The 24,415-nt window shown below is 34.3% G+C and overlaps 1 protein-coding gene across 8 annotated transcripts in view; it reads left to right on the top strand.

Annotated features, from left to right (window-relative positions):
* Positions 1-24,415, top strand: part of GRIK2 (glutamate ionotropic receptor kainate type subunit 2) — a 700,667-nt gene that overhangs the window by 433,997 nt on the left and 242,255 nt on the right. For all 8 annotated transcript variants that reach the window (XR_012433589.1, XM_005552268.4, XM_074037392.1 and 5 more), the window contains one exon: positions 5,390-5,503. Coding sequence is in view for 7 of the 8 variants with exons in the window: in XM_005552268.4 (XP_005552325.3) it covers positions 5,390-5,503 (114 nt within the window). In the remaining variant the exon portion in view is untranslated. The remainder of the gene's footprint in view (positions 1-5,389; positions 5,504-24,415) is intronic.

Genomic DNA, 24,415 nt, shown 5'->3' with positions numbered 1-24,415 from the left:
AACCTATCATTTAAGTATGTCACATAGTTATCTTTTATAAATACATATAAATACATATTAGTAGACTTAAATGTATTTTATCTCCCAATTACCACAGGAAAATTTCCAGGAGTAGAAAATAATAGTCTTATATAAGAACAATGATAAGTGAAAAGCAAATACTCAACAAAGAAGGAACTGTGGCTAGATATCCTAGTAAACATCAAATTCAGTTAAGCCCAAAAAAAGATAGTTTCGAATAATGGGTTTACAAATTATACCAAAATTACAGCTTTTTCCTTGTAGCAAAATAATTCATAATGCACAAAGCAAAATAAAGAGAGGCAGTGTTTACAACCCCAAATTAAATTAACTAAAACTGGCCGGGCACGGTGGCTCATGCCTGTAATCTCACCACTTTGGGAGACCGAGGCAGGCAGATCACCTGAGGTCAGTAGTTCAAGACCAGTCTGGACAATCTGGTGAAACCCCGTCTCTTCTAAAAATACAAAAATTAGCCGGGCATGGTAGTGGATGCATGTGATCCCAGCTACTTGGGAGGCTGAGGCAGGGAGAATTGCTTGAACCTAGGAAGTGGAGTTTGCAGTGAGCCAACATCGTGCCACTGCACTCCTGCTTAAAGGACAAAGCAAGACTCCATCTTAAAAAAAAAAAAAAAAAAAAAAAACTAAAACCGTGAATCAGTATGTGTGGTAGCAGAATGGGACAAAGCATAGATAATTTTCGTAGAGTAGATATTTCAATTTTTATGGCTGAATATTCATTTTTCAACATGATAGTAATATTTCAAACAGAAGTTGATAATACATATTAGTAGACTTAAATGTAATTTATCTCCCAATTACCACAGGAAAATTTCCAGGAGTAGAAAATAAATAGCAAACCCCAAACCAATGTGAAGAGAGCAAGGCTAAATAAAGATAAGATTCAGGAAGAGAAAAAGTTAGGACATTGAAAAATCCACCAAGGCACTGCTTATAAAAAAATCCAACAAAATGAGAAATATGTTGAAAGTGAAAATATAAATAATGATTTATCAGCAAATGCAAATACACAAATAATGGAGGTAAAGTAAGTGTGATTAATATATATTGGGAGTTGAGGTAAAACAAAGTAATTGAAATAATAAGTTTTTTTATCAATAAAAACACCATCTACAGTTAAAAGACTTGACAATTATAAACCTCTATAATATAACCTGATGTTATTCCAACTATTAAAAATAAAAGCTAAATTGTTATACAGTTGTCTTATGGAAACTACCATGAACTGTAAAGGGAAAGATAACACGTAGAGAAATTATTTTGGAAAGGTATTTGGCAACATATACTAACAATATTAACAATGCAGATTATTTGCACTCAGTCATTCTAATTCTAGAAATCTGTTTTTAAAATAATAAAATGTGTGAACAAATATTTATAAATAAATGTGTTTACTAAGGCCTTGTAACAACGATAGTTAAATCATGATATGTTCATATGATCATTTTGTGTAGTCATTAAAACTATGGATTTGATTATCTTTGGTATCAGGAGAAAATGCTCACAATAGTGTATAAACAGAATATAACCAGTAATTGCCATAATTATAGCATACTTATAAACACACTATGTTGAATACTTTTTCATTTAATCTTCACTATAGTTTAGAAGTAGATACTATTATTTCCCATTTACAAATGGGAGAATTGAGGCACAAAGAAATAATGTGCCCAAGTCACCTGATGGTAAGTGGTGGACATAGGATCCTGGCAGTCAAATACGCTGTCCATAAAAGCTGGGCCATTAACTATAAGGCTATGACGGAAACTATTCTAGGAATATATGTGGAAAGATAAATGACAGGAAAAAAGAGGACTACAATATTAACCATGATTGACTCTGGGTGTATTCAGAGGTTCAAAGTTTAAATTGATCTCCTTATATCTTTTGCATATTTTATTATTTGATGACAATTAATATGCATTATATTTCTGACCACAAGAAGAAATTAAAGAGCCAATTGGAACATAAGATAAAATAAAAATGAATAAAATCATAATTTTCTATAGCTCCTTATGACTTTTGAAGCACTTTCATACTTCTTGTATCTACTTGAATCCTTATAATTAGAATGGCCCTATAATTTATTACCCAAAACATGATATTTTTTTATTTGTACAAGAGGGTATTATTAATGAAGACAGTACCTGGGCAAACCAGGATGTAGAGTCACCATATATAGAACAATTCTATAAGGTCAACGGTGCTTAAGCATCTTAATTCCATTTCAGAGCTAAAAAAAAAAAAAAAAAAAAAAAAAAAAAAAAAGGTACTTCAAAGGCTTGATCAAGTCATAAGTCATATGACAAAATAGTGGTTCCCAAATAGATAAAAATATGATTGGCATTACTTTATCCATGGTTTTTGCCATTAAAACAAAACAAAATCTCTGGTGACAACTTCCTCAATGGAAGAAAGTTTTGAGTTATATAGTTGACAATCTAGGAAATATCTAAAATTTTATTTGACTTAAAATTTTAAAGCCACCAATATTTTTGAAATTTCATAATGTTATGCTAAGAAAGCTGAGATTTACAAAAGAGGATAACTAATACTCGTGAGTATAGGAAATTGTAGGTTCATGTAATATGCATCTGTGTCCGAACTCCAAAAGAACTAGAAAAGCAACTAACCAATAATGAAACTAGAGAAGTATTTTCAGATGATAAGATGAGTGAACATTTAACTAAATTATTGTTATAAAAATAATAGTGGAGGGTGGCATTATGTGAAATGGGAAATTCTTTGTATCAGTTACTTGGTTAGAAAGCTGAAAACTTTCTAAGGTTTTATTAGATAGACGACAGTGGACAAATGATGTGTGTCAGTGGTTTGGCTGGTAGAGTTACACATCTGAAAATCCTAACTATTTTGCCAATTTATATATAAAAAAAGTAAAATCTAAGAGAACAAATGCATGATAGGTATTAATTATGGACCAGATATAGAAAAGTGACAGTCATTCACTGCAAAGTACTATCTGCAGATGTGTCTTGTTTAGCCAAAAGAGTATTTGCAAATGATTTTAAATTTGAAACACTTTGGCCAGGTACAGTGGCTCACGCCTGTAATCCCAGCACTTTGGGAGGCCGAGGCGGGTGGATCACTAGGTCAAGAAATGGAGACCATCCTGGCCAACATGGTGAAACCCCGTCTATACTAAATATACAAAAAGTAGCCAAGCGTGGTGGCGGGCGCCTGTAGCCCCAGCTACCCGGGAGGCTGAGGCAGGAGAATTGCTTGAACCCGGGAGGCACAGGTTTCAGTGAGCCGAGATTGTGCCACTGCACTCCAGCCTGGTGACAGAGCAAGACTCCATCTTAAATAAATAGGCCGGTCGCGGGTGGCTTACGCCTGTAATTCCAGCACTTGGGGAGGCCGAGGCGGGCAGATCAAGAGATCGAGACCATCCTTGCTAACTCGGTGAAACCCTGTCTACTAAAAATACAAAAAATTAGCCGGGCGTGGTGGCGGCGCTTGTAGTCCCAGCTACTCAGGAGGCTGAGGCAAGAGAATGGTATGAACCCGGGAGGCGGAGCTTGCAGTGAGCCGAGATTGCGCCACTGCACTCCAGCCTGGGCGACAGATTGAGGCTCCGTCTAAACAACAACAACAAAAAAAAATAAAAAAAATAAAGAATATAAATAAATAAATAAATAGATAGATAGATAGATAGATAGATAGATAGATAGATAGATAGATAAATAAATATTTAAACACTTTAAGCAGGTCAACAGGCATTCTAGTTTTGACACTCTTCCATCCTTCCCTACCCAGGTCCCCAGCAGGCCCTCTACTAGTCCTGGTGGTGCCTTACTAGAAACTCAACTAAAGCACCTACTTTGGGAACATGCAGCCCCAAGGCACACAGCTGTTGGAAAAGCAGGATTGGGGTTGTGGCCCCTCCTTTCTACTGTGCCTTGACATTTTGTGAGATTTAAAAATTGTACACACTTGCGCAGAAATTCTTACTACGGCCCTGTACATTATCATGTTTCACATTGATCTGACCTGCTTGGCCCCTAAAGTCTTTCATTATTGACACCGAAATAGAATTAGACTCCATCTTTAGGACATTGTCATAAGCATAGTCTAATGTAAAGAAATGTAATTGGCCAGTAGGTGGTTTAGTTTGGAAAGAATACTGAATTACTTGACTTTTTCCTTTCCTAACACAAACATCAGGACTATACATAATTTAATGGTGAGAGGCAAATTAACTCCATATGAGGAAATATGGCAAAGAGGTTATGCTGATGGGACCTTTGTTAGCATATTTAGTTAGAACACAGTAAATAATACCTGCTAAATCAATGCCATTTAAAAAATACTTAATTTATATACAAAGAATTATTTTAAAGATAATTTGATAGTTTTCCTTTTCTTTGAGAAAAATAAGTTGGATACTTATCTAGGAGAGTATGGAAGATATATTTTGTTATTGATTACTCCTAGGTTTGAGACAGTGAGGAAAAAGAACTGATTTTACATCTTCTTTTGCCTCTGCTCTTCCTTATTGGTGATCATTGTTATATGATAGTGCAATGGGATAAGTGTCAATAAACCATCTAATCAATGCATTTTGTGACATCCTGTGCTTACATGTGTCTTCTGGAGGCTTGTCTGCATTATCTCATAGGCTGTGTTCAGTGAATACAAAATGTCTAAACACTGTGCGTATATGACCTAATCTATCAGAAGGTATTAGTTAAATTAAAATTCATATTAAATGGAGTACAGACGAAAGTGTTGGAATGTGTTATTCAGATGAGATTTTACTGTCTTCTCCTTTCTTGGGAGCATTTTAAAAGGTGCAAAGATGTGTTTTTAAATCTCCAAAGATAATTCTGAGCATGGTTTCATCCTACCAGGGGTAGTGCAAAACACTAATCAGTGCTTCCCTTAAGCCTACCTTTACCTATTAATTTATCTTGGATCCCTAGATTTTGCTCTTTTAGCTTTGTCTCTATAATATGGCATGTTATCTTTATAATGAGAGGATGAGATCCATTACAGTAAAAGATGTGTGCTATTAATGAGTTTCCAGCCAGCTATCAAGGTATCATCAAATGTGGTTTATCTTGGTGAATGAAAGCTTGAATGGAAAATTAAGCTCCCATACTGACTGGAGAAGTTCAGTGGATCATTTTGTTCTTTAATGTTACACTTCACTGAACACACTTCACAGAGCAGTGAATCATGCTTAAAACAAGCTGCCTTTACTTTAACGGCAGCAGATAATGCAGCAGAGGTGAATAATAAGTGTTAGCAATCTTAACTTTCTCTTGCAGTACTCTCCCAGGTGCCTGATGGACAATTTACAAAGTACATGTGCTATTTTATAGATTGGAACGTGGGATCCAGCCAGTGGCCTGAATATGACAGAAAGTCAAAAGGGAAAGCCGGCAAACATCACAGATTCCTTATCCAATCGTTCTTTGATTGTTACCACCATTTTGGTAAGTATTTGCTTTTCTGTTATTTTTAGATCTATGTAGTGCATAGAAAAGGACATGATAATTGGAACAGTAATGAAGAGAATGTAATGTATTTTACAGTTATTTAGCAATTACTGTACAACAGATGAGTCGATGTTAATTTAGTCACAGTTTTGTTAGTCTTTAATGATCTAAATTGTCTTAATGTTTGGGCTGTTTATGTTGATTAATAATACAGCTTAATATATTACTGGAAATATTTTCAGTTTTACAAAATTAGTTACTATTGAAGAATTGTCAATGTCAAGACTTGAAAAATACATGAAGCTCTATAAATATAGTTAAGTGATGAGCCAAAAGTGAACTTTACTTCTGCTTTTATTTTCCGCAAATATATTTCATGGGGTATGGCACTTATTTTTCAGAATTTTTTCTCATTATAATTATATTTTAACCTTCTTTTCCATTTTATCGTTCTCATCTTGGAAAATCAATTTTACTTTATGAATTTCCCTAATGTAACCAAATGACAAGTGCTTTTTAAAGCCAGAAATATTTTCACCACTGACAGACTTAAATTAATATGGTAAGGCTAGATGTTTATACCCTCTTATATTTATATCTTTTAATTACATCACACAGTAATGTTCACTTTTGCCCACGATGCCATTTGCAAAAGGGAATTTTAATTTAGGATAAGGAAATAGCTCTTATATTATTTAATCAATACTTTTCACCTACAGAATAAGCTTATCAATGCCCATTCTTATTAATCCCCAGGTAGTCAGTAAAAATATGAGAGTAATATCTAGAACAAACTACCGTAAACATTTAGCATTTATATAATTTCTAAATTTTATTTATGGTGGGAAATCAATCTAAGAGGAATATATATTCTTACCCCTTTAGTAGCAACCAGGAATGTCAGCAAAGCTGATAATCATGAAGTGACAGTGATGGAAGTCATAAAGTTTTTAACCACTCTGTGGCTAAGAACCTCAGTGGATACTTGCTCTCTCTGTCACATCCAAATGTCTAAGACACTCTTTTACTTAATTTTATATCTTCTTCTCTTTTCAAAGATAACACCCATACTCACCAACCTAGCCCTCTTCTTCGGTCAAAATGTTCTCACAGTGCAATTACACATCCTTTTTCTGGTCTACATGCCACTGTGTTCTGGATCTCATTACCTCCTGTTGGGACTATTACAATAGCCATGTAACTATTTATTCTGCCTATGGCCTTCCTCTTTTGCAGTGCACCCAAGTCCCACCATAAAAATCTAATTCTGTTCCAGGCAGATGATGACTGCTTGAACCAGGACAACATCAACAATAACAAACAGCAATGACAATCTAATCCTGTCGTTTCTCTACTTCCTTGTTATACAAACTGTTAGAGAATCCTTATTGGCCATTAAAGAGCCAATAAATTTAAATGTTTATGTATAGGGTCTTCTATGGTCTTGCTCTCTCTCACCTTTTTATCTTCACTTCCCACTATTTTCTTTCAGGAATCCTGTGTTTTAATTGAACTGGAAAAACCAGTTAGTCTGCTATGTAGTTGTGTGAATGCTCTTCCCTTTCTCTGCCATATGCTTATCTAAGTTTATGAGATATAATATTCATCAGTAATATATGATTTAATATTAATATTATCCTGTTCTTATTTCATGTGTGCATTATTTTCCCAATATCACTAAACATTCCTTGGAGGAATAGAATTAGATTATGTCTTCTCTTTCTACACCATATGTACCTCTGCAATGATCATAGGATCAATAATTCTGGGTAGAAAACATCTGTAGACTTCAGTAATCTGGTCCCTACACTCCTTTCTATCATCTCCCTGATATAGCCAAACTCCCCAAAACATCACTTATTTGATGGCTCCAAATCGCTCTATTCTTCTTCTTCTTCTCCTTCTTCTCCTCCTCCTTCTTTGACGGAGTCTCGCTCTGTTGCGAGGCTGGAGTGCAGTCGCGCGATCTTGACTCACTGCAACCTCCATCTCCGGGTTCAAGCAATTCTCCTGCCTCAGCCTCCCGAGTAGCTGGGACTACAAGCACCCACCACCATGCCCAGCTAGTTTTTGCATTTTTAGTAGAGATGGGGTTTCACCATGTTTGCCAGGATGGTCTCGATCTCTTGACCTAATGATCTGCCCGCCTTGGTCTCCCAAAGTGTTCAGATCACAGGCGTGAGCCACTGCACCCAGCCTGCTCAATTCTTCTTTTGTTCTGCAGTAAAAATCTTATTCATCAGTAAAAATCCTATTCATCTTCTTGGGTCCATCTCAAATGCTACCCACTCCATGAAAATCGTTGACAGCTCCATTAAGTTGTCTGTGTCTTGCGGAGAAGGAGGAAGTTTGTATACTTTATGTACCAGAATACTCCATCATGGCATTACCATTTTTTAATTAAGAAAACTATGTATGTTTGTGTCTCCACTTGACATAAGCTGTACAAGGTCTATAATCAAATTTTACACTTTCTGATTTCTCAATGTTGGAGAAAAGTGCCTTGGGTATAGCAAGCACTCAATAAACATTTGTCAAATTAAATTAAATAAATGATATTTAATTAAATGGGAAATTAGAGGAAGTACAGAACTTTCAAATGACTATATTTAATTATTTTTCAAGTGTGCAGGTTATTAAAATTATCTAGTACAGATAAAGCAGGTGATTTATTTATATTTTATATTAAAGCAGGTACCCATATAATTTCTCAATCTTGCTTCAGTATGCAGTGTTATTTTTTGAGAAGTATTCAGATATTGTTTCTCAATCATAACCAAGTTTATATCTCTCTATGAAGAAATGGTATTTAATTTTGTCTTCATATCAGAGTTAGTTCTAAAGCTTATCACATACCCCATACCATTTGAAATAGTATTTCCAGACTTTGAATCTTGGACACTTTCATTTTTTTTAAAGTTTCACAGGTAACACAAATCTATAACCATGATTAAGAACTACAGCTCAGATTATTACTCCATATAAATAAGATGTAAGATCAACTATGGAAGATGCACTAAGCTCACATTTCAATAAACAAGTTATTTACATTTTAGAGTATGCCACACTACTTGTTTCTAAAAGATCCTAATTTTCCTAAAAGGATAAAATAAAGCACTTTATTTTTATACCTTTCAGTTTAAAAAAAATTCTTTTTTCTAAATACTCTGACTTCAATGTATCCATAGTTAAGTAAAGAATAGATTTGAAAAGATTATGTACCTTATTTATGTAAGCTTATGCTTGACATAATTTACTGGTATTTTATTTATAGTTTTGGAGAAATTATCTTTTGATTGATGTTATGATTATTTTGTCCTTTTCTCTTGGAATATCTTAGAGGAAATTCTGGCCACATTATGAATAATGACATTTCTTCCATATCCCTATTATGGGAAGGAGATACAAGGAGATGTTAACCTGTGCTTCTTGTTCAACATTTTTATTATGGGTCTTTAAAAAATGATGAGGTATTCTGAAATTCAGCACTATCCACAAGCTAGTTATAATCAGCTCTATTTCTCATGAATTTTATTCATTCGTTTATTTAATTTTATTCATTCTTTTATTTGATGAATATGTATTGAATAATAATGATATACCAAGCACTGTATTTAAAGCTAACAAAATAGACATGATCTCTTCCCTTATTGAACTTAGAAAATAGCAGGAATTCATATGGAGAGTTTTACACACACACACAAAGACATACAAGTTATAATTAAGATATAAGAGAAAAGTAAATGGTATGGTGCCTTAATATACAGGGTAATTTTGAGTTATACTAGAGGTCAAGAGTGGAAGGGCAAGTCAGGTTAGAACTCACAGTAGAAGAATAGGCAGCTGAGACCTAGAGTTTGAGGAGAAATTAACAAGGTGAAGAAAGGGCAAGGGAATATTCTAGGCAAAGAGAACAGCATATGCAAGCACCCTAAAGCAGGAAAGGGCTTGGAAAATTTTGCAGAATTGAAAGACCATTATGACTGGTGCTAATGCCTCGATCTGCTTCTCAACTGCATCCAATATAAATGTATGAATATGGTCCATTACGAAAAATCCTAGCAGACATATATTACATGCCTACTGTGTCCCAGACATAGTTTAAAACACTCTCCATGGATTTATTCATTTACTTGTAATAATAAACTTTTGAAGTAGATACCATTACTTATTTATAGTATTATATCTTTCTTTTTTTTTTAAGTTAGAAAGCTGATGTTTGTATAATCTAAGTAATTTACTCATGGCCATACAACTAGAAGGTGGAGTAGCTGTATGGTTTTGACCAGTCTGTTTGTCCAACCTGAGCAGCTGATACTATAAAATGAAAATTCTAGTGGTCAAATATGGAAAAGGCTAACACTTATAGTTTATGATCAAAACAGCATCTTGATTGATAATTGTTTACCTAAAGCAGTGTTTCTCATCCAGAAGTCCCACATATGCTAGAACCTTGTGATGCCCTTAGAGATGTGCCCCCGAACATCTAAGCATTTTCTCTACAGAGAACATATTTAGGCTTGCATGAATATGTTGAGTTTCTAGTCTCTGTGCTCCCCTTATTTAGTGCTTAGTTTTCTTTTAACCACTTTATAATCTCAGATTCTCCTGGGCGATCAAGACAATATAGGAACTTACCTCATTTTTTCTCTTAAGAATTGCAATGTTTACACATGTTTTTACTCCACTTTAATAACATGACCTAGACCCAGTACATTGTATGGGTATAGCACATAATTGTATTATGCAGTAAATTTACATAAAAAGCATTAAACATTTATTTTATGTATTTAATTATATTTTACTTTTGAATTAAAATTTATGATATAAATTTGGAGATTTATGAATCGTCATCTACAGTCTATGCCTAAAGCTCAGCTCTATTTATGCCCTAATTTTAATATTGTTTGTGATTCTCCATATTGCCTCTCTCGTCTTTGAATTCCAAGTTCAGTTGCTGTTAAAATTCTCTGTTTTTTTGTGTTTATCATTATTAATGGAACTAAAACTATTATCTTTCAAATTATACTTTCATTTATGATGATTTTATTTGTTGTATAGAGGTTGTTAAAATGTGAATTCCTAATTGCCAAAAATAATAACAAAAAATACAATTTTTTGGGCAGGTCGTAAGAGATTTTAAAGTATAACATGTGCCAAACCTTCAGTTTGTAACCTGGTCTTCTTGTTACTGCTGCTGTTAGCTAGGGGAAGTATCAGGGGACTAAGTATTATTTTATTTATTTGTTTGTTTGTTTATTTCTATGGGTTTGGGGGGAACAGGTGATGTTTGTTTACATGAGCAAGTTCTGTGTTATTTTTTTTTAGATGGAGTCTCGCTCTGTCGCCCAGGCTGGAGTGCGGTGGCATGATCTCGGCTCACTGCAACCTCCACCTCCTGGGTTCAAGTGATTCTCCTGACTCAGCCCCCCGAGTAGCTGGGATCATGCCTGGCTAATTTTTTGTATTTTTGTAGAGATGGTGTTTCACCATGTTGGTCAGGCTGGTCTTGAACTCCTGACCTCTGGTGATCTGCCCACCTCGGCCTCCCAAAGTGCTGGGATTACAGGCATGAGCCACTCTGCCCAGCCATGAGTTAATTCTTTAGTGGTGATTTGTGAGATTTTGGTGCAGTCATCACCCAAGCAGTATATACCATACTCAATTTTGCAGTCTTTTATCCCTCACACCCTTCCCACACTTTCCCCCAAGTTCCCAAATTCCATTGTATCATTCTTAGGTCTTTGCATCCTCATCGCTTAGCTCCCACTTATGAATGACAATGTACAATGTTTGGTTTTCTATTCCTGAGTTACTTAACTTAGAATAATGGTCTCCAATTATTCAAGTTAATGTAGGAAATGCCTACTTTTTCCTCTAAATTCTTGGTTTTCAATAGACATTTTTCACTCCTGTCTGAATATGTTGAGTGTTTCTCACTGCGCTGTTCCTATATAATAATTAATTTTTGTCCATTAGAAGATTAGTAGCATTTAAATACTACTGCACATGTTCCTCCTTTTGTTGACTAGTAACACTTTAGCATACAAATCACTATGCTTTTGGTTACTTTTTCAGAAAAGCATTTTCTCTCAAGGAGATTCCTTCTCCCCAGTGGCTCAGTGAATTTAACAAATGTGCTTGCTTCTGAAAACTTAGTCTTATTTTTTATTTTCACAGCACTTTGTGGAGGGTATTACAGTATCCAGTTTACTTGCTTAAGCTTGTAAAGCTTTTGTGTCACAGCCCACAGATATGGAAGGCTTACTGGGAAGCAAATTTCCAATGACAATCGAAAAGTACACAGTACAAAAGAGAGAAGTGACCGAATTATCCCCTAAGTGGTTCTGTGGCTTCTTCTATAATATCAACAAAAGCATCTTTTTTCTAAGGCTTCAAAACTGCCACTGCAATAAGTTTACCCTCTGATTCTTGTCTTTCCATTGTCATAGAAGGACTGTCAAGCACGTAGTTTGTAGAGAGTTGCGTAGCATTTGGGCTTAGAAACCCAGAAACTGCAGCCTCACAAAGAGGAAAAATATTTTCCTTCTCAGCTGTCTTAATCACATGTTAAAATGCGAGATGAGAGTGACTCATTCAAACTCAAGTCTTCTCCAACCCCATTCCTACAATCAGCTTGTTCAGACAACCACACTTTTTCTCGCCATATTTTTTCTTCTATTTCAGGGATTGTGCTGGTACTACATTTCTCTCTTTCATTCTTGCTCTGCTAACTCAGTGTGTTTTATTTCAAATGTATTTTATTTCTCATATTCTCAGAGACTTCCACAAAGCTAGTCAAATATAAAACTATTGATGGTGGTAGAGAAAGAAGAAAGTCATGAGTTTTGATGTAAAATTAGGTATAATTTTGAAAATCCTAGGGTCTTAATTTCTAAAACCTTGTAAGTGATCAGAACCTCGTTTTTTACTTCATATACACATATTTTTTCCTTTGTCCTTTATTAAATCTGATTTAAATTAACTACCATGATGAAGAATTACAAGCAGTTTCATTTTGCCTTTATATTATTTTTTATTCCAAACATTATTGTCAATATTATAAAATTGACAATTTTATAATTGTCAATACTAAAATGGTTGAAGACTATTTTATTATGATCAGTATATTAAGTTTTGTATAAAAGAATGAATAGAAAAATCTGAATTTTGAATTCAGCTCAGCCACTAGCAAACTACATGGAAATGAAATATTTTTGCCTTCACATTCTCATTTTTTAGAAAGATGTTATCACAATAGAACCATATACACTTATATAATCTGAAATTCAGCTAAAACCTTGAAATGAGATTCAGATGTAAATTTGCAATTACTTACTGGACATATAGCCACTTGGACGTATAGTATCATGCTCCACATGCATCAATCCTCTTTCTTTGATTCAGGACTCACAGTGCTGATTCTGCCTATATTTTCAATAGCTGTTTATGATTCCAGTACCTTTCTATTCATCCCAGCCAGAGGTGTGTTTTCTTAGATTCCTCAGTCCCTTTCAAACCCATATTCACAATTCAAGTACCTAAAGGAGAACGAGTAGAGTATTCTAAGAAAGTTCAACAGAGAAGTAATCAAGAGCATTTTGAACAAATGAGATATGATTTGTTCATGGGTACTACTGGATGGGTGATTATTTTTAGAGTCTGCTTTGAGAGGCACTGTACTTATAGGAAAGAGGAAAGAGATGGCAACATTGAAAATTAAATATGAGGCTTCTTGGGGATGCATTAGATAGGGCAAAAACTATTGAGGAATGTGGACAAAAACTTAAAGGTTAAAAGCCTAGAAGCAGGGATGATAGCACTGCCACAGAGTGTGATGGGGATGGTGGGAAAGGGGATGATGGATACTCATGTATGGATGGAGATGTTGGCGATGACTTTTGAGCAGTCAAATCTTGATTATTTATGTAAGGGTCTAATAAATTAGATTCAGAGATGAAATGCTGTTTGGAGATTAGCTAATAGGTACAGTCTGCTTTCCCATTAAGCCTTTTACTGGAACCACAATAAAATGGTACATTTGATTGATTCAAACTTCAGTTTTTTTTCCTTACTATATTTCCCTTGTGAATTAAACTACCCACAGTTTTAATGACCAAAATAGAAATATCAGCAGATAGATAGTAACAACCAACTGAAGGAATTTAATAGCGTATCAATTTTTTAAATGACTTTTTTTCTTAATACAAGCATGAATGATAATCACGATGCCGAATCCTCCCTTAAGACATATTACTCTGACATCAGTAAATTCCTTTGTTGAAACATTGGTGAACAGCACAACTAGCAAAACTCACCTTTTTTTTTTCTTGAAAGTTGAGTTCAACTATATTACACAGTCATTATTTCCGTAAGATTCACTACAATTTCCAGTAATTAAATAATACTTTTCAGGGAGAAAGAAGTTATTCTCATCTTCCCAAATCCCAGTAGGTTTTCTATAGTTACAGAATAAAATCAGAAAGTTTTCTTAGAATTATAACTATGGCCAACAAGACTTAGATTTTTGTACATTTTGAAATTCACTAAAGTTATGTTTCTGAAATGAGGTAAATACAGTTTGTAGAAACTAAGTATATGAATATACTTGCATGTTTTATGAAAGATTTATGTGTGTGTATGTATGAAAATCACTCCTGACAAAGATTGCAGAAGAAAGTAGAAAAGAAGAAAGTAAAAGAATTTTTCTAGATTGCCTCAGAATGTACTTGAATTTTGTTTAAAAAAGTAAATAATAAGCATGGTTTATTAAAAAATCTTACTAGGATAAACTATTGCTCTACAAGCTTGGTGTACTATTTGTTTTTGCTTTAAAATATAGCCCCACATTGGATTAAAAAGAAACAAAAAACAAGATAAATCTTTCTGCTATCTTCAGAAGAACCATTTCACATGTAATGACACCCATAGACTCAAAATAAAAGGATGGAGAAAAATCTGTCACACAGGTGGAAAACAAAAAAAGGACAGGGATTGCTATTTTTGTATTAGATAAAAAAATAAAATAGACTTTAAAGCAACAATAGTACAAAATTACAAAGAATGGCATTATATAATGATAAAGGGTTAAATTCAACAAGAAGATTTACTACTCTAAATACATATTTATTCAAGATTGGAACTCCCACATTCATAAAACCCTACTTCTAGACCCAAGAAAAGTGTTTAACAGCAACACAATAATAGTGAATGACTTCAACACACCACTGACAGAATTAGACAGACCATTGAGGCAGAAAACAAAGAAATTCTGGACTTAAATTTGGCACTTGACCAATTGGACCTAATAGACAGTTACAGAATCTTCCATCCAAAAACCGCAGAATATACATTCTTCTCATCTACACACAGAACATACTCTAAGATTGACCACGATCTTCATCATAAAGCAAGTCTCAATAAGTTTTAAAAAACTGAAATCACACCAAGCATCTTCTCAAAGCACAGTAGAATAGAAATAGAAAGCAACACCAAGAGCAACTCTCAAAACCACACAAATACATAGAAACTAAACAACCTGCTCTTCAGTGATTTTTGTGCAAACAATGAAATTAAGGGAGAAATTTAAAGAAATCTTTGAAACAGGAAAATAGACAGTGTACCAAAACCTCTGGAATGTGTGAAAAGCAGTGATAAGAAGAAAGTTTATGGTGCTAAATGCCTACATCAAGAAGATAGAAATATCTCAAATTAACAACCTAATCTCAACCTAAAGGAACTAGAAAAACAAGAACAAACTAAATCCAGAGCTAGCATAAAAAAGAAATAACTATAATCAGAGCAAAACTAAATGAATTGAGACCCAGAAAACAAACAAAGAATCGATGAAATGAAAAGTTAGGTCTTTGAAAGGATAACAACATTGATATACTGCTAGCTAGATTAACAAAGAATGAAAAGAGAGAAGATCCAACTAAGCACAACTGAACACAGCAAATGTGACATTACAACTGATTCCACAGAAATACAAAAGATCCTGAGACTACTATAAACATCACGATGGACATGAACTAGAAAATCTAGAGAAACTGAGTAAATTTCTAGAAACACACAACCTTCCAAGATTAAACCAGGACAAAACAGAAATCCTGAACAGACTAAAAATGAGCAAAGGAATTGAATCATTATTGCTAATCAATCCAAAAAGCTGTGGACCAGATGGACTCACAACTGAATTCTATTATATGCACAAAGAAGAGTTGGTACAGGTCCTACTGAGACTATTCCAAAAACTCGAGGTAGAAGGACCCTTCACTAACTCATTCTATAAAGCAGCAGCATCCTGATATCAAAATCTGGCAAAGATACAACAAAGAAGAAAACTATAGGCCAATATTCTTGATGAACATGGACACAAAACTTCTCAACAAAATATGACCAAACCAAATCCAGCAGCACATCAAAACATTAGTTTACCACGATCAAGTAGGCTTTATTCCTGGGATACAAGGATAGTTCAACATATGCAAATAAATAAATGTGATTCACCACATAAACATAATTAAGAGAAAACCATATGGTCATCTGAATAGATGCAGAAATGCATTCAGTGAAATACAACATCATTTCATAATAAATATATTCAACAAACCAGGCATTGAAGGAATAACCATCAATGCTAAACCCACAGCCAACATCATACTGAATGGGGAAAGGTTGGAAGCATGGCCCTTAAGAACTGGAACAAGGTCGGGCACGGTGGCTCACGCCTGTAATCCCATCACTTTGGGAGGCCGAGGCGGGAGGATCACAAGGTCAGGAGATCGAGACCATCCTGGCGATCATGGTGAAACTCCATCTCTACTAAAAATACAAAATATTAGCTGGGCCTGGTGGTGGGTGCCTGTAGTCCCAGCTACTCGGGAGGCTGAGGCAGGAGAATGGCGTGAACCCCGGGGGCGGCGGAGCTTGCAGTGAGCGGAGATAGCGCCACTGCACTCCAGCCTGGGTGACAGAGTGAGACTCTGTCTCAAAAAAAAAAAAAAAACTGAAACAAGACAAGGATATTCACTCTCACCTGTTCTATTCAACATTGTACTTGAAGTTCTAGTCAGAGCATTCAGGCAACAGAAAGAAATAAAGGCATCCAAATAGGAAAAGAGGAAGTAAAATTATTTCTCTTCACTGAATTTATGATTCTATACCTAAAAAGCCCTAAAGATTCCTCCAAGGACTCATAGACCTGATAAATGACTTCAGCAAAATCTCAGAATACAAAATTAACATACAAAAATCAGTTGCATTTTTATACATCAATAACATTCAGACTGAAACCCAAATCAGGAATGCAATCCCATTTACAATAGCCTTAAAAATTATAAAGAACCTAGGAATACACCTAACTGAAAAATGTGAAATGTCTTCATGAGGAGCACTAAAGACAAAACAACAACAACAACAACAACAAAAATCACACTGAAAAATGACACAAACAAATGGAAAAGCATTCCATGCTCATTCCATGCTCCTGAGTTGGACGAATCAATATCATTATATTGTGCATACCGCCCAAAGCAATCTATAGATTCAACACTAATCCTGTAAAATTACCAATGTAATTTTTCATAGAATTTGAAAAAGAAACTATTCTAAAATTCATATTGAAATGAAAAAGAGGCTGAATATCTAAGGCAACCCTATGCAAAAAGAGAAAAGCCAGAGGCATCACACTACCTGACTTCAAATAATACTACAAGGCTACAGTAACCAAAACAGCATGGGAATGGTATAAAAATAGACACATAAACCAGTGGAAGAGAATAGAAAACTCAGAAATAAGGCTACACTCCTATAACCAACTGATCGTTGAGAAAATTGACAAAAACAAATAATGGGGAAAGGATACCTTATTCAATGAATGGTTCTGGGAAACTGGCTAACCATATGCACAAGAATGAAACTGGACTGCTACTCTATACAAAAATTAACTGAAGATATATCAAGGAAATTAAATTTAAGGCCACAAACTGTAAAAATCCTGGGAGAAAACCTAGGAAACACTTTTCTAGACACTGACGAAAAATTTATGACTAAGTCCTCAAAAGCAACTGTAGCAAAACCAAAAATTGACAAGTGCGACCTACTTAAAGAGGTTCTGCATGAAAAAGTTATTTGCAAAGTATGCATCCAACAAAGGATTAATATCCAGAATCTAAAAGGAACTTAACAAGAAAAGGAAATATCCCCATTAAAAAGTGGGCAAAGAACATGAAATGGCACTTCTCAATAAGAAGACATACAAGAGGCCAACAAGCATATGAACAAACGCTCAGTGTCACTAATCATCAAAGAAATTCAAACCAAAACCACAGCAAGATGCCATCTCACACCAGTCAGTCAGAATGGCTATTATATTAAACACACACACACACACACACACACACACAAACACACACACACACACACATGCTGGTGAGGTAGGGGAAAAAAGGGAATGCTTACATTGTTGGTGGGAATGCAAATTAGTTTAGCCCCTGTAGAAAGCAGTTTGGAAATTTCGCAAAGAACTAAAAATAGAATTGCCATTTGACTCAGCAATTTAACACAGAAACAGAAAACCAACTACTGTATGTTCTCACTTTTAAGTGGGAGCTAAACATTGGTACACATGGAAACAAGATGGGAACAATAGATACTGGACATTCCAAAGAGGGAGGGAGAAAAAGAGAAAGAAAGAAAGGCTTGAAAACCTCCTATTGGATACCACATTCTTGGTTGACAGGGTCTTGAGAAGCCCAAACCTCGGCATCACTCAGTATATCCATGTAACAAACCTGCACATGTAACCCCTGAATCTAAAATAAAAAATAATTTAAAAATAAAACACATGGCCTAGATTATGATAGTTATTCCTTTTCTATATAGAAAGTTCAGTTGAAAGTGATTTTTTAATAGTATCTTGACGTATAAAAATAGGATTTGTTTTCCAGACAAGAAAACATATATGAACCCATTTGGAGATACTTATCACCAGTAGTTTTTGATTTTCACAAACCAGTCATTCCTGTATTGCCTTTTCTTGAAAACATTGAGTTGTACTGATGGTAGCTTCGAGGCTTCTTCACTTGTTCTTCCTGGTATTCTCACTTCTAATTTTGATAACCTGTGGTGCACCATGGCTTCTGACATGAACACTAATTAGGGATGGCAGAATTCAGACTTGAAGAGCCACAATGAGTAGGAGGAAATTGGAAGATGGACTCAGACAATGACAGGAAGGTTCTTAGCTTTACAGAAGTAAAAGTACATTTATTGGAATGACAGATATTGAAAAAGAAATAAAATAATACGATCCTGTCAGTGGAATATCAATCAACTGTTATTTTATGGTTATCTATTACGTATTGTTCTTGTTGGTCATTTCTTGTGACTGTGAATTGGAGCTTAGTTTTTGGCATGTCCAATTCAATTTCTGCATATTTTTCCTGTAGCATTTGGGGTAGTATGAGTTATTGATATGCAATGAAAATACTAGTAGTTAAGCTTATTGCCAACTAATATTCTTAAATATATGACCCTTTCCCATTTTTGACATCAGAGTTTTGCTATGTATATTTATAAAACTTAAAAAATTTATCTGAGAACAAAATAACTGAAGACTATTTAGAATGCCTAAGATATAGTTTAGATCAGTGGTGGTATTTATTAAAATAATTGAAATCACAAGCTTGGTATCATCTGTAGGCTCTGGAAATATAAGAAGTTATCAATTTTTATAAATGTTAATGATACTAGATTCTCATTAAATCTCATCAGGTTAAAAATACAGTTTTTATGAATGCAAATAAATGCATTATAAAGGAATCATTTACAAATAATGTAATAATCTTTACTTCTGCATTTCTTTTTATATACTTTCTGAAACTTTTCTAAATGATCAGCTAAATTAGCACTTAAATATATTTTGTTTTCTAATATTGATAAATTTGAAACTCTTAAAAATTGTTTTACAATTATAAGGCTTACAATTTTAGTCAAACTCATTAACAAAGAATTGGCTACCTAAGAAAAAAAAACCAAAACTCCTTTATTTATCACCATAATAATAAATGATTTATGAAATGTTCTTAAATAATAAAAAAGAAACATTTTCTGAAGCAATTTAGGATAAATGTGTAAGAACAACCAATCATTTCCAACCAATAATCACAAATTATTAAAAGTTAGGCCATAAGAATATTAGCTCTTCATTCTACTTGAAAGCATTTGAGCATGGCTCAGCTCCTCACTTGGCAGGTAGCCTGGCACTCCTATGCCAGCTGTCAAGTTGAAGACATGGCTGGACAGATATTTTAGAAGAGCTATATATGATGTTCCTGAGTCAGATCTAAAGAAAAGCAGAAACTGAAGAAACAAAACATAAAGTTTCCCTTCATTAAGAACCTGTTTTTCTATAATATACTTTCCTTTTTTTTTTAAATCTTGAAGCCACTCTTTCAACACAGGTGCCCCTTATTATAAATTCTGGTTTTGGCTTTAGAGTTCAAATAATTAAAATTATCTGCAAATCCGTAATCAAAGAACTGTCTAGATGTCCATAATGAAAGCTATCCTCATTACGACTGTGAAATATTTGCTTCCTCTCAACTTTCTGATGAAATTCTCATGAAGATTCAGAAGAAACAACACAAATACAATTTAAAAGTAATATTTTAAAATAAAGTTAAAGGGAAACTATCACAATTTCAATAGAATACACAAATAGACTTTATTGGGATAGATTTCTGTGATTGAATAATTTTAATGCTATAAACATAGAAAAAAATATCTTATTTTTGAATTTTTTTTTTATCAAATCAATTTATGGAAATGCTCCTATATTTAAGAGATTTACAATTAATTGCTCATTAATTATCACCAAATTGCATTTGGTGATAACTACTCTTCATGCCTGTTTTTTGTTGTTGTTGTTTGTTTTTTTTTGTTTTGTTTTGAGATGGAGTCTCGACCTGTCGCCCAGGCTGGAGTGCAGTGGCATGATCTCAGCTCACTGCAAACTTCGCATCCCAGGTTCAAGCAATTCTCTGCCTCATCCTCTCGAGCAGCTGGGATTACAGGTGCCTACCACCATGCCCAGCTAATTTTTTTTCGTATTTGTAGTATGGACAGGGTTTCACCCTCTTGGCCAGGCTGGTCTTGAACTCCTGACCTCGTGATCCACCCACCTCAGCCTCCCAAAGTGGCCTGTTCTTGTTTTAATAGCATTTTCTTTTATTATTCTTGACAAAGTTAATAGATTTATGCTCAAGAAAACCTTTTATTTATACTTTTCCAATAAATTATTTTTCAAGAATGGGCACTAAATACAATTGAATACCTTGATCATCTATAGAGATTGTCATTAACATTCTAATTGTACTTATTATGATTAATGTATTAATTAATTTTTAAATAGTAAAAATATTTATATTCCAGCAGTAAGCTATTATTGATAATGGTTAAAAAATATTCTCACAAACTGCTATATTTTGTTTGCTCCATTATATTTAGATATATTCACTAGTGACTACTCAATAGTCACAGTATTTAACTACTTTGCTAGTTTCTTTTATCAGGGTTATGCTAACTTCATTTAAACAAAGATGAACTAGTTTCAGAGCATTTACTATGGTCTAAAGCAGTCTTTGGATTATGAGGTTGTTTTATTGTTTTGTATTAGGTGAAAAATAAAAATCCCAAGGTGTTTTTTTCCTCTGGAAGAAATGCTTCAGTAGCTTTCATAATTTCTTTTATACTTATTGACCTTTTCGTTTTATTGTATCTTTTTGAATCAATTTTGTATTGTGCACTGATGTATAGCAAGGTATTCAAATTTATTAACGTAGATTTTCACATAATGTCACCATATAAATTTTATAATCTCTATTTACTGAATCTCTTTCTCACATAAAATTCTTTGAGGCTTAAAGTTTCTTTCCCTTTTTTCTTAATTTGGTTGATGAAGAAATTTCTTTTATTATTATTGCTTTTACTAAAAGACATCTTTACTGTTTAGCCATTTTCTTCTTTTTTCCTCCTTTGTACTTCACTATGTTTTTTTTTTTTTTTGGCATTTTCTTGTTATTTTTCTTTCTGCTATTTGGGTTTTTTTTTTTTTTTTTTTTTTTTTTTTTTTTTTTTTGAGTGTCTATTTCCCAGCCTCTTACAATTTAAGTACTCCATTTATTTATTTTGATTTTAATCACTTAATAAGTTCATATGAGGCTGAACTTTTCTCTGACACATTCTTTGAAGATATTTATAAATTAAAAGTAGTAGAGCTAGTGATTACCAGACTGCTTTAAAATCAAGCAGAACACTTATCTCTTAAATCAAACCAGACTTTGGATTTCAGATAACAGTTATTTAATAATTCATTTAAATAATACACTTTAAGAAATTACTTTTTATATCTACACATTTCTTTTTATTTAGGGAAATTTAGACAATTTTGTTTATTAAAGTGAGTGTTCATGGTCTTTTAAAATATCACCTTCCAGGGTGGGCATGGTGGTTGGGATGGCTTGATACCTGAAGTTCAAGAGCAGCCTGGGCAACATAGGAAGACCCTATTACTACAAATAATAAATTTAAAAAAAAATACCCAGGCATTGTGACATGCACCTGTGGTCCCAGCTACTGAAGAGGCTGAAGTAGGAATATTACCTGAGCATGGGAGATCAAGGCTAGTGAGCTGTGATCTTGCCACTGCACTCCAGCCTGGGTGAGATAGTGAGACCCTGTCTCTCAATAAATAAAAACATACATACATACATACATACATACATACATACATACATACATGAAGTCAACTTCCACGTTTTTTGGCCCTTAACTTGACTAGTGCCAGTAAGTATTTTTAAATGAAGTGTGTATGTTTACTAATTTTCATTCCATGCATATATTGCCTGGTGAAGTGACTGAAACATTAAATTTTTAAAATTTTCACATTTCCTCTTGAAAGCAATTTTGGTATTTTTTTCATTGGTTTAACTTTGGTTTTATTATGGCTAGCCAGTTTTATTTTAACTTGTTTAAAGTTTACAACACTATTCTCCACTTTATGTTTGTAATTTGTTTCTATATGTTTATTTTTGTCAGACTAGGTTTAAGTAAGGGTGTTTTTAAATCTATTTGACAGTTTTCTATGAAAATGTCACTACTTCATCCTCCAAATCTCTTACCAATCTGAAAAAACTACTCAATATAAAAAGAGGTACAGATTACCTATGAGTTCCTTTTTTTTTATTATTTGAGACAAAATCTTGCTCTGTCACCCAGGCGGGATTGTAGTGGCACAATCTTGGCTCACTGCAACCTCTGCCTCCAGGGTTTAAGTGATTCTTCTGCCTCAGTCTCCTGAGTAGCTGGGACTACAGACGCACACCACCATGCCTGGCTAATTTTTGTATTTTTAGTAGAGACAGGGTTTCACCATATTGGCCAGGCTGGTCTTGAACTCCTGACCCTTTGATCCACCCTCCGCGGCCTCCCAAAGTGCCGGGATTACGGGGCATGAGCCACTGCACCTAGCCTGTTGCATTATATTTCTATTCAACAGCACTGGTCCAGAATCTTGTTGGGCATATTCAATCCAGAAACTCGGTTCCTTCTATCTTGAGATTTTTTTTTTTAACATTAGTTAACATGGTAATTTCCTTTCCATCATTTCTCATTGTCTGTATCATTGAGTATCCGGTCATCTGACGGTTAGACTTCCAAGTACCATGTAAACAAGAGATAGATTCTGTTTCTTTTAGACATTGATGTCCAGGTCTCACATTCAGACATTCAGGTTGATGAAACCCAGGCAGTATTGTCTGAAATCTCCCTACATGATTCTACTGATCCTCTAACTTTCAGTTGTGTGATGAGTAAGTTCTGGAGATCTAAGCTACGACATTATAGTATTGCTAATGATAGTATATTGCAAATTTGAAACCTGTTGAGAGATTAGATCTTAACTATTCTAGCCACACACACTAAGAGGTTAACTGTGAGGTGACGGATATATTAGTTAACTTTGTGTTAATCATCTCATAATGTATACAAATACTAAACATTGTTTCATATGCCCTAAATATACGCGATTGTATTTCTGAATTACACTTCAATAAAGCTGGAAAATAAAAGAAACAGGGAAAACAGTCTGGGGAAATAATTTTAGGCTGATGCACATTTTTATTTAGTCTTCTAGATTTCAACATAGTACTTAATCTCTGCGAATCTAGAGTCACTTCAACTCAATTACTTCTTCAGTTTTCTGCCAGGGTCATGACAAAAAGAATGGGTAGTTCTCCAGAAATGGGTTCAAGTTTCTGCCTAATTTACTACTTGGTACAGATTATGGACCTCTGAACGAGGACTTTTGTTGGGAGAAGAATGAAATATTTCTTGCACTGTCTCTATTCAGTCAAGGATTATTGGTTTTCTGTGGCCTTATATTTAGTGTCAGTTCTTCCAAAATGATAGGTAAAGTTCTTTATGGGGTTCAGGACATGCTACCCCCAAATGTGTCTCCTTGGTATTAAGAAAGTCTAGGAAGTTCACTTTCTTTTGCCCTTCTCCCCCAAAGCAGGTCATAAGACCCTCATCTGAGAGGTACCCTCCCTATACTTGGAAGAAAAGAATATCCTTATCTGAAATCACAGGGACACAGAGAAGAATATGAACAAACAGTCCCTGCTAAGTTTCCCTCAGTTTATTACTGTTAGATTCTACCCTTTTGTTCTCAAATCATATTTCCCCATAACTGTCCATTCTTCATCAAACTTAAGCGTAAAAGTACACAAGTTTACTTCATTTTGAGAGTCTTCATTTTGGAAGGTTTCCATGTCATGTAAAACTTGTATTAAGTAAATTTGTATGTTTTGCTCTTGTTAATCTGTATTTTGTTATAGAGGCCTCAGC

This window comes from Macaca fascicularis, chromosome 4 (genome assembly GCF_037993035.2).
Source record: "Macaca fascicularis isolate 582-1 chromosome 4, T2T-MFA8v1.1".
Taxonomy (NCBI): Eukaryota; Metazoa; Chordata; class Mammalia; order Primates; family Cercopithecidae; genus Macaca; species Macaca fascicularis.
The sequence above is the reverse complement of the archived record's forward strand: the minus strand, read 5'-3'. Positions and strand labels throughout refer to the sequence as shown.